Source organism: Trematomus bernacchii, unplaced genomic scaffold (assembly GCF_902827165.1).
Source record: "Trematomus bernacchii unplaced genomic scaffold, fTreBer1.1, whole genome shotgun sequence".
NCBI lineage: Eukaryota > Metazoa > Chordata > Actinopteri > Perciformes > Nototheniidae > Trematomus > Trematomus bernacchii.
Genome location: NW_022987608.1, coordinates 1771791 through 1783298, shown reverse-complemented (window position 1 = coordinate 1783298; position 11508 = coordinate 1771791). Strand labels below are relative to the sequence as shown.

The following is an 11508-nucleotide window of genomic DNA, read 5'->3' as shown; positions in this document are numbered from 1 at the left end:
TGCTCTTTTGGTATGAGTGTGTGCGCAAACTTTCCAAACCCAGTGTTGACTCCATAGACAACTGCAATGAAAAAGTAAACACACTGTTGTGAAATAAGTCATGTTTCAGTAATTCCAATGAGGATATGCAGAGTAAACAACACACCTTTGCCTTCTCTTATAAAAGCATCAATAAGCTCTCTGCACTTAATGGCTTTCTCCTCAGCCTCAGGCGTTAACTGTGAGGAAAGCAAACCGCAAACATTAGTCTGTCGGTATTTCATTTGAAAAAATATCTGGGACTTTTCTCACCTTTATTTTGAACAAGCCTTGCCCCAAGTCGACCAGAGCAGCTGTGGTCAGACTGTTTCCATCCAGCTGAATGTACTGAGAGCAAAAAACAAACAAGAATACAAAGCTGCTTTCTGTAGTGGACATTTTTTAAAGAGTCCTCTCCTGCTGATGTTCAGGTGTCAGTATTTAGTGTCTCTACTGTGACATGTCTCCATGCTTTAATGTTCAAAAAGCTCTTTATGTTTACCTCTTTTCACCCTCTGTCTGAAACCAGAGCCCAGTCTGCTCTGATTGGTTAGCTGGCCGGCTCTGTTGTGATTGGTCAACCGCTTATGGCGCATTTCCACTGCAGCGCGTAGCACGGTTTAAGCGTGCCGTGCCAAACCCGGCCCGTTTTTTGTTGCGTTTCCACTAGGGGTAGTTCCGGCTAACGGGTACTTTTTCACCTTTTTTTTGGCTCTCCAAAATCGTGGTTCTTTCCGGGCCAACAACCGGGCTGAGTATGCTAAACTAGTGACGTGAGTGGCTACAACTACAACACAATGAACATATTTGACCGTGATTTAATTGTAATACACGTTTCAAAATGATGCCGAAGTAACAACATACTGATACCGGTTAGTAAAAACCATGAATTAATGCTTTGACAAGTCTGCAGACAGACGGCAGGCGATACACCTTTTAAAATGCGTGTTTTCTGAATGGAGATCGGCTAAGCTAACGTTGTATATGCTCCGACCGTCCACACTCACAACAACGGCCTACAGACATAAATAAACCAGCGACTGTATTCGCCATGACACAGGCAGTCTGTGGTTTGTACTTGTTTAACTTCTGTCTAGTTTCTGAACAGATATGAGAAGCTGTGAGCTCTGAGGGCTAACAGCTAACGGCTGATGTTGGTTTTGTGGTTCACATTGAAGATGACGTCACGGCTCCGCCTACACTGCGTTACTATAGTTACTGCCCCAGTTCCTAAACTGTAATGGAAACGCAGCATAAAGTGAGCCTGGCCTACCAAGGCCTAACTATACCGTACTAAGCCGAGCGAGGCCCTGCAGTGGAAATGCGCCATTAGAGATGTCCCGCCCCTTACCTTAGCCTATCACATAAGAGAAACAGTCTCTGAGGGAAACTTAAGCGCAGACCATTTACATGCACACAAAGCTGTATAACATACTACATGAAACGTTAAACCCCAAAAAGCATAATAGGGCCTCCTTAATTATTATATTTGAAATGATAAAAAAAAACAGCAGCATACTGACCTCTTTGGGCTCTTGATAAGGCTTTTGCCTAATAGCAGCGAGTTAAGGAGACAATTCTGTTAAATGAAAGACAAGATAAACAGGTGCTTGTGCCATTATGTATAGTCTTCTGTTTGAACTTATTGATGTGAGGGCGAGAAACCCTCATGGCATCTATTGAAATGACATTAAAAGTTAGTCGAAGGATACATTGCCATTTCCATTGGAGAGGAGTAATGTCTGGCACCTTCCCCTGCAAAGACTTCAAACACAAATACAGTAAAAAAGAATACTCAGCTGAACAAGTACATAACCTTAAAGGTCCCCTGTTTTTCATCAATATATTACAGGTCTCAGATATACAGTATACAGAACATGGGGGGGTTACCTTGGTTGGTGATTGGCTAATGGTTACACAAGCCAATCGTTATGACATCATAAAGTGGCCAAAATCTGATCAGCTCATTTTCAGACAGGTTTTTATATAAATGGATCAGGACAAAAAGAGAGAGAATCTTTTTTCCTGAAACTTTCAGAATCTCTTTACACAGAGGGGACACATGTTGATGTAGAAAAGACATAAAGGGATTTTGCCTAATAGGTGACCTTTAAGACACTTACCCAGGTGCACAAAATCATTGTCCTGCAGAACGTCCTCTGCTCTGTCCTCAGGGTGAAGCAGCTCTCCACACTGAAACCTCCGCAGGCTGAACTCCATGTCTCCGTCCTCCATGTCTCCTTCCTCCAGATTCTTGGCCCTCTGGTAGCGCTGCAGGGCTTCAGACCCCAGAGACCTGACGGAGGCAGAGGGGCCGCCACAGGGCACCCTGAACCACTCGCCCCGAACACAAAGAGACACGCAGCGCATCGTGCAGAGAAATAATGCAAAACACTCAACAGCTAGAAGGTGAACACACTGATCTGTTTAAGGTCAAATTAACAAGTCCTCCCAGAGCAAGTGGTCCAACCTGTTGTATACGATTCCTCTTCATCATTAACATCAGATTCTCAGCGCTCAAACATGCTGTCAATCTGTAATCCGAAATAAACCACCAAACATTACTCTTTCATCGTTAGGTCAAGACGATATAGGATCAACACGTCAAAGTCCTATTTCTCTGTGTGTGTGTGATACAGACAGAGAGGTCGAAATGCCGTTTCTCACCGTCCCTAAGAATAAGAATATATAAAAACTGTGTACAAATATGTATAGGCAAGGCAAGGCAAGTTTATTTATATAGCACCTTTCAACACAAGGCAATTCAAAGTGCTTTACAAAAATGAAAGACATTAAGCAAATGATATCTAGAAACACTCATTCAAAAGCAAAGATAATAAAAGTTACAGTGCAGTTTAAGATGTGAATAGTTCAATTAAAGGTGGGGTAGGTAAGTTTGAGAAACCAGCTCGAGATACACTTTTTGTTATATTCCATGGAATGCTCTTAACATCCCGATAGCAATGAATATCTGAAGTGCTTTGACAAAAAATCCATAAAAATTGTCATCTGTTTGAAGCCGTAATACTGTAAAAAGCACGACCAATCATTTTAGCCGGCCCGGCTAAAATAACTGGATGGCCTACCTGCCTGTCAGCCTTCCATCTGTGCACAAACTTATCTCGTGCCCTCATTGGTCATGTGCGCGTTCGTGTGTGTTGGAGGAGGGGCTCTGTAAGGAAGTGGCAGATTTTCTCCGGTTGTGTATTTTCAAATTCTAGCGATCTCGAGCCGGTTTCTCAAACTTACCTACCCTACCTTTAAAAGCAGCGGCAAAAAGGAAAGTCTTCAGCCTGGATTTAAAAGTAGTCAGAGTTGCAGCGGACCTGCAGGTAACCCAGATATTTGGAGCATAATAACTGAACGCTGCTTCTCCATGTTTAGTTCTGACTCTGGGGACAGAAAGCTGACCAGTCCCTGAAGACCTGAGAGTTCTGGATGGTTCATAATTTAGCAGGAGGTCAGAAATGTATTTTGGGCCTAAACCATTCAAAGCTTTATAAACCAGCAACAATATTTTGAAATCTATTCTTTGACACACAGGAAGCCAGTGTAAAGACTTCAGAACAGGAGTGATGTGATCCACTTTCTTAGTGTTAGTGAGGACTCGAGCAGCGACGTTCTGAATTACCTGCAACTTTCTATAGATACATACATACACACCTGAACGCCCCCCCTTAATAGAATAGATACACATACAGTACATACTCATACAGATGTAGAGACACATATACACACATTCAGAGATATAACATAAAAAAGGCGGCACAACAATACATACATAAAAATAGCAGTCTACATACATTTGGATAGGTCACAATATCAACTTCTAAACAGCTCTAATGGGCTTGTGCACTTTTTTGATAACACCTTTTTATGTTTGTCACAGTTCTGTTTGTCAGGTTGGTTCATAGCTGCTGTACAAAATGTCCCTAATGTACTCATTAACATCCCTGCAAGGCAAGGCAAGTTTGTTAGTAGAGTTCTGGATCATTCATTATGTAGCAGGAGATCAGAATAAACCAGCAGCAGTGTTTTGAAACCAAGTCTTTGACAGACAGACAGGAAGCCAGTGTAAAGACCTCAGAACTGGACTGATGGGATCCACTTTCTTAGTGTTAGTGCACTACAAAAACTCGAAATCTTGCCAAGTATATTTGTCTAATATCTAGTCAGAATATGTCTCTACTCCTGATATAAGACATAATAACTTCAGAAGTAACACTGCAGTGAGATATCGGGTCTTGTTTTTAGACAATGCATCATCTTGTTAAGTAAAAAAAATCTTATTTTGAGTTGTATCTCAGATGAAACACATTTTTTTTTATATATTTATTAGAAAATCGCCAACTAACATCAGAAAACTGAAAACTTTTGAGTATTTGCGGCTTCCATTGTAACAACATTTCCTGATTCTGGTCAAATATAGTCCAAAATGTGTTCTCCCAGCTAATTACAAGATCTGATTTATCTAAATATCCCATCTCATTTCAAGGAATCTAACCAAGCAAATTCACTTGTTCTATTGGCAGATTGTTGTACTTATTTCAAGTGAAAGCATGCTTGTTTTCATTATTGTTTAACTTGTGTTTGGAGCAGCATTTTTTCCAGTGTGAGGACTCGAGCAGCAGCGTTCTGAATATGCTGCAGCCTTCGAATCGATTCTTTAGTGAGACCTGTAAAGACACCATTACAGTAGTCGAGTCCACTGAAGATAAACGCATGGACAAGTCTTTCCAAATCCTGCTGTTACATTAGAGGGTCTTAATATGCTCAATATGGGCCTAATAAGGCATTCTCTCATAATAACACCTGACAAATATGGTCTATTCTTATGTAACAAGACATGAAACTACAAGTGTTAATTGTGTCAAAATAACTAAAAATGTGGTATTTCAAACTCAGAATAAGTTCACTATTTTAAAGTGAAGTCTTGGTCATAACCAATAAGAAGTTATGTTTGACTCTAACCTGTTAATGAACAACTATAGTTGATGGTGAATATGTGTACCTTAATCTAAAGTGTTACCCAAAATAGAAATAAAACAGCATTAAAAAGTAGAAAATATACAGTTGACCGGGAAGAAAAAGCATGGTAGCACGTAGATGGAGTACACACCATTCTTGATAAGCTAAATAGCTCAATGTACACGTAATGTAAATGTAAAATGGCACATTTCCTGAGGGCGGCCCCACCTCAGGGCCCCTGGGCTGCAAATAGTCTCCGTCAGGCTGACGCCCACGTGGCTCATTTCCTCCGATAGAACCTCAGACCTTTTCCCCGGGAAGCTCCTTTTTCTCCTCCCGCCGGTTTCCTGAGCCACCCCCTCACTCTGTAAATAAAAAGCACACTTCAGTGTGTGTCCGACATCCCCTGGACGGACGAAAACGCACAAACTCACAACTGACAGCACATCGATCTTCTGTCTGAGCGACTCCCAACAAAGACATGTACACAAAACCCAGCCTCCACCCTTTCCTTTTCCTCCGTTTCTACAGTTTGTCTGTTCATCCTCCACATCCACCCACACTATTAATAAAAGCAAACCATCTCCTTAGAGACTGAAAATCAAAGTCTAGTTCTGGGGCGTTATAATTAAATACTTAGTCTCACAATTAGATGTTAAAGTTTGTCCTGAGGGGGGCGTTAGAGGGAAGCTCAGGGTGTTCAAAAGTGGAATATATTTATACTGTAAAAATACTTACCTATTAAAAAGGAAAATCTGAATAATGAGTGAATGATTCTCCCAAAGTAAGGTTTAATGTTAGGGTTTATGAGTATGACAATTAATATGACAAGGATGTGAGTCTTGTATCTCCATCTGTAACCATAAAGATGGCAGATACGTTTTTTTGTGAAGTTTTGAAGTAAGGTTTTTTTTATAAGCAAAATGCTTTCATTCAAATGGGAAAAAATGTATTGAAAAAGCCTGGCTGGAGCTGTCCAATTACAGTATATATTGACCTTGGAAACAATCAATATACTTACTTGTTGAAGAGTAAAATCTGAATAATTGAGTATAAATACAGAATGAATGATTCTCCCCAAAATAAGGTTTAATGTTAAGGTTTACGAGTATGACACTGATTTTAGTCATATTCTCCAAACTCTAACCATACAAGTTGCAGATAAGAAGGATGAACTCTGAAATCTTGAGTAAGGTTTTCCCAAGCAAACTGGTCTTTTATTCGAATGGGAAACATTTATTTTTATTTTGAGCTGTTCCAATTGTTTCTTAACCTTGGAAACAATCTCCATTTATGTTTGACTACGAAGACGTGGCACTGATAGGGACACAGAGAAGGAAAAACTTGGGACCTGGGAAGTGCCCGAGCTTTGATGAATGCACCTGTTCAAAATGAAATATCTCATTGTCGCTGACGTTGCCAGAGGAGAGTTGGAGGAATGACTTCGGGAGATTTCTTCTAACAAAAACAGAGCCTTATTCATCAGTGGAAGTGTGTGTGTGTGGTGTGTGTGTGTGTGATGTGTGTGTGTGTGTGTGTGTGTGTGTAGTGGTGGTGTTGTGTGGTGTGTGGTGGTGTGTGTGGAGGTGTGTGTGTGTGTGTGGTGTGTGTGTGTGTCTGCTGTGGGAATCTGGCCGACAGTTTGCAGTAGTCAGTCGGAGCTGGAGGCACCTCCAGATAAGTGTGTGTTGTGTGTGTGTGTGTGTGTGTCCTATCACAGGCAGATAGAGGTGTGTGTCCGTCAGCTCGACCCCGGCTGTCACTGATTCCCTGGAGACTCCTCGGTCAGATAGCTTCCTCTTAGTGAGTCCAGGGAATGTTCCTCCATGGCGCACACAAAACACCTTCTTCCACTCCCTTCTTTAGGCTGCGTCACCTACTTCCCCCTTTAACCTTTACGCCCCCCCCATCTCCTCCCCCATCCATTCTGAAGTAAACAGAAAGAGGAGGTTTAACAACAAATCGTTTCACAGAGAGAGAGAGAGGCATTGCTAAGAGCAGAACCTTTTTGACACTCCAAAAATCTCTTTAAGAAACACACACTCACACACACACACACACACACACACAAACACACACACACAGACACACAGACACACAGACACACACACACACACACACACACACACACAACACCACACACACACACACACACACACACAAACACCACACACACACAACACACACACACACACACACAACATTGACGTGCTGTAGTTATGGCTCCAGATGCAGCTCCGCTTGGTACCAGGCTTCAGATAAGAAGGTGTGGAGTGTTCTGCGTCCCATCATTACTCTCATGTCAGGCCTCCTCCCACTCACAGTTGAGTAGGAAACAACGGAGACCATTTTCACTTCAGCCATCACACCATGACCATGATATTGAAGGAAAAAAATTATAAACAAAGCAACAAAACTGAGAGAGAAGAGGCAATGTTAGTACAACATGAGAAAAAATCTACTTAAACTAACAGATCAGGGAAGATAATTTGATCGATACATTAAGATAATTAAACTTCTGGAGAAACATGGTCATAGGGCAGATTCAGTGTTAACACAACAAGCTGGATAAATGTTGTTTATTTATAGTTTGACAGATTTGAATATATTGAGCGGACTAGAGGGAATAGCCAGTTGGACTTAATTTGACCCTAATCCATAGTAAAGGTGTGGTAAGGGGAATCTCAGTCACGAATGTATTCAGTTCACGTCATTGTAAATAACTCTTTAAAGGAATTTAAAGCTGTTTATGTAAAGAATTATGTCGGAGAGGCTCCATCTAGTGCTACACTGTTTTTTTGTTTTGTTTAATGCTTCCATCTTCTACACTCTCATTTCCCTTACTAGCCTTATCAAAATAAACAATTACTTCAAACTACAAATGCTATACAGATACGTTCTACTTAAAAACTTTAGTAAATCGTAGTAAACTAGCCAACAAAATACTAATATAAGCGACAGGACTCCCTCACACTGGGGTTCATTGTCAAGGCTAGCACTCCGCGCTACTAGCATTAGCTGCTAACTGGCTAACAAATGTAAACAGTTAATACAGTCGCTTGTCAACAATTGAAAAATCGTATACAGTGTCACATATTACTTTATAAACATTACAAGTCGAGGATACCCAGATATCATCACCAACTTACCTGCAAAATGGAGTAATATAATACTACAAAAATACTTTAGGTTCACGATTGCTACACATAAAGCTACAACTTTTGTTTACTGTGACTTCTGATGGTGAACAGACTTGTTTTGTAAGGAAGGTATTTTGTTTGGCATTGTTTTCCACAGCGGTTAGGTCGGTCCTACTTTCCTTTCCCTAATTACTTATCGTCAACAGTTTCCGATGCCAAATTACATTTTCCTCAAGTTGTTTATACCGTAAAGGAAAGAGAAAGTCCATGCAGCTCTGGCTCGGAGAACAATCTTAACTTCTGCATGACACACTGAGCACAAGTTCACAACTATTCGTCAAACGCAAAGAGAGAACTTTCACTCATGCATACAGATGTTAGCTGCAGTAAATCTGCTCTGAACTGATAGAAAAAAAGGGGAGGATTATAATCTTATCTACTTGTGATTGGTACCAGGAGAGTTCTCAGAAAGCTGGGAAGGTCTGGAGGAGAAGCAGCACAGAGGTGAGAGGTTTGAACCTGGGGAGGGGGGGGGGGTAAGAGCGGGGAAGAGGAGAGGTTTGAGGGGGTACAATATGTGAGATGTGGATGTTTGCACCATTTAACATCAAAGCAAATTCCTTGTGTAAACGTTACTGACAATAACTGGTTTATCTACCAGACATAAATATTCTGTTCAAACATTGATATTTAAATCTGAAGTAAGACATTAAGTAAAGTGAAGTATTCAAATTAAGGCGTGATCTGAATACTTTTGTATTGTGTGGCGTTGAGTGCGTGCGTGAGTGCGTGTGTGTGTGTGAGCGTGCGTGCGTGCGTGCGTGCGTGTGTGTGTGTGGCTCATACCAAAAGAGCAACTAGAGTGAGTAATGTTGTTAATGAACTTGCAATTTCCTCCATATATAGGCAGCTGCAGGCGAACGTGCAGCTCTCACAGCGCTGGTAAGTTATCACACACACACACACATGTTAATAAACACTCAAAGGAAATCATCTCCCTTCTCGTGGCAAAGATTGAAGTATCACCAGAAAGTAAACAGTCTGTGTGTGTGCATGTGTGTGTGTGGGGGGGTGGTGTGTGTGTGTGTGTGTGTGTGTGTGTGTGTGTGTATAAATATTCAGTTTAAACATTGATATTTAAATCTGAAGTAAGACATTAAGTAAAGTGAAGTATTCCAAGTAAGGCGTGATCCTGAATACTTTTGTATTGTGTGTGAATGTGTGATTGTGTGTCTGTGTGTGTGTGTAGAGAGGATTGTAGTGGGGGGTGAAGTGAGTGTTTAAAGAAGACCCAGAAGGTGATGAGGAGTTTGAGGGGTTCTGAGGAAGAATTCACACTCACATTCCTTACATGCCCGCCTCATTGTGGTGGGTTAATGAGGCGAGGGGGGGGGGGGGGGGGGGGCGATGGATCAACCCACCGGAGCGCCGGCCGGCACGGAGCTGAGCTCAGGGCTGAGGAATTTCCAGAACGGCGGACATGAGAGGGTACGGCACGGTTGCCAGCACCACACACACACACACACACACACAACCACACACACACACACACACACCCACACACACACACACACACACACACACACACACACACACACACACACACACACACCACACACCACACCCACACACACACACACTACACATACACATACCACACACACACACACACACACAACAACACACACACCACACACACACACACACACACACACACCAACACACCACCACACACAACACACCACACACACACACACACTTATATCAGTAGTATGACCCACGCTGAGCTGGTGTGATAAGTCAGACAGTTGGTCATCCACCCCTGACAGGATGGAGATTCCTCCCTGAGAGTGGATTTTATTTCCATGTATTTGAACATTTGTGTGGCCTTTGTAGAATTTCATTAATGGAATATATTGGTGTCAACTGAGGATCTGTTTCTACAGTAAAAAAACATTTAGAGAACACTTTGGGTGAAATGACACATGGTATTTTCAATTTGTGTACAAAAATTCCAGATTGGTAGAGTTCAAATATAACATTTAACATGTGAAATGGAAGGAATGCACTTACTACATATCAAACCACAAGGTCACAGAATGGCCCAGACAGAAATTGTGTTTATATGATTCATAAAATCCATCTGCTCCAGAATAAATGGAACTTTGCAGTAAAAAAAAGAGTGATGCTCAGAAAACCTTCCCAGTCTGAGGCTTTCATGTTTTCCCATGACATGAGAATGTCAAACAACACAGAATCCGTGGCAAATGTCTTTTTTATCTTCAGACATTTACTGAATATCAGCAAGTATGTGACAGAAAGTAGTCGTGATCAGCAGTGTATAAGTTAACATGAAAGAGGATGAAGAACATCCTTCCTCCATCACAGTCCCAGCTGACAAGTAGACCAATGAGAAGAGGAAACAAAGTGAGTCTCTTCAGGAAGCTCAGTGACACATCCTTCCCTCGCTCCATCTGTCATTTGCTCACTGATCCTGGCCCCAGCTGCTCTCCAGATGAAGTGCATCAGCCACATGGAGCTAATGGAGGGTGTAAATATATGCAGAGCTGGAGCACTGTAAGCACTCGAGCTAACATGACATTCCTCTGACCGGCTGCAGGCATTAGGTCGGCTGCTGGTAGTCATGCATGCAGCAGGCGGGTTGTGATCATCACTGCTAATCTGACTGTGGAGTGCAAACACAACTCACCTCCTACACAACCACCACAAACAGAGACAGCATGCTGACCAGCTGCTCGTACACAGTGCTCAAATCCAATCTGATTTGTCTTCTTTTAAAATGATTTTACCACGGACAAATTGATGCTGATGTTCAGGTGTATATCAGTATGTAGTGTCTCTACTTTAAAGAGTCCTCTCCTGCTGATGTTCAGGTGTATATCAGTATGTAGTGTCTCTACTTTTAAAGAGTCCTCTCCTGCTGATGTTTAGGTGTATATCAGTATGTAGTGTCTCTACTTTAAAGAGTCCTCTCCTGCTGATGTTAGGTGTATATCAGTATGTAGTGTCTCTACTTTAAAGAGTCCTCTCCTGCTGATTGTTCAGGTGTATATCAGTATGTAGTGTCTCTACTTTAAAGAGTCCTCTCCTGCTGATGTTCAAGGTGTATATCAGTATGTAGGTCTACTTAAAGAGTCCTCTCCTGCTGATGTTCAGGGTGTATATCAGTATGTAGTGTCTCTACTGGGACATGTCTCCATGCTTTAATGTTCAAAAAGCTCTTTATTTTTCTCCACTACTGCCTGTGCTGCCAGCACCTCTTTTTCACCCTCTGTCTGAAACCAGAGCCCAGTCTGCTCTGATTGGTTAGCTGGCCGGCTCTGTTGTGATTGGTCAACCTGCTTAGAGATGTCCTGCCCCT

The 11508-nt window shown here is 41.9% G+C and overlaps 1 protein-coding gene across 1 annotated transcript in view; it reads right to left on the bottom strand.

Annotated features, from left to right (window-relative positions):
- LOC117483282 (histidine ammonia-lyase-like) overlaps positions 1-2455 on the bottom strand; it is a 12644-nt gene extending 10189 nt beyond the window's left edge. The window contains 6 exon segments of the mRNA XM_034131549.1: positions 1-61; positions 146-218; positions 292-366; positions 1542-1569; positions 1731-1782; positions 2142-2455. The exon segment at positions 1-61 is cut by the window's left edge and continues 6 nt beyond it. Coding sequence (XP_033987440.1) covers positions 1-61; positions 146-218; positions 292-366; positions 1542-1569; positions 1731-1782; positions 2142-2388 — 536 coding nt within the window. The 5' untranslated portion in view covers positions 2389-2455.
- Between the last annotated feature and the right edge of the window lie 9053 nt (positions 2456-11508).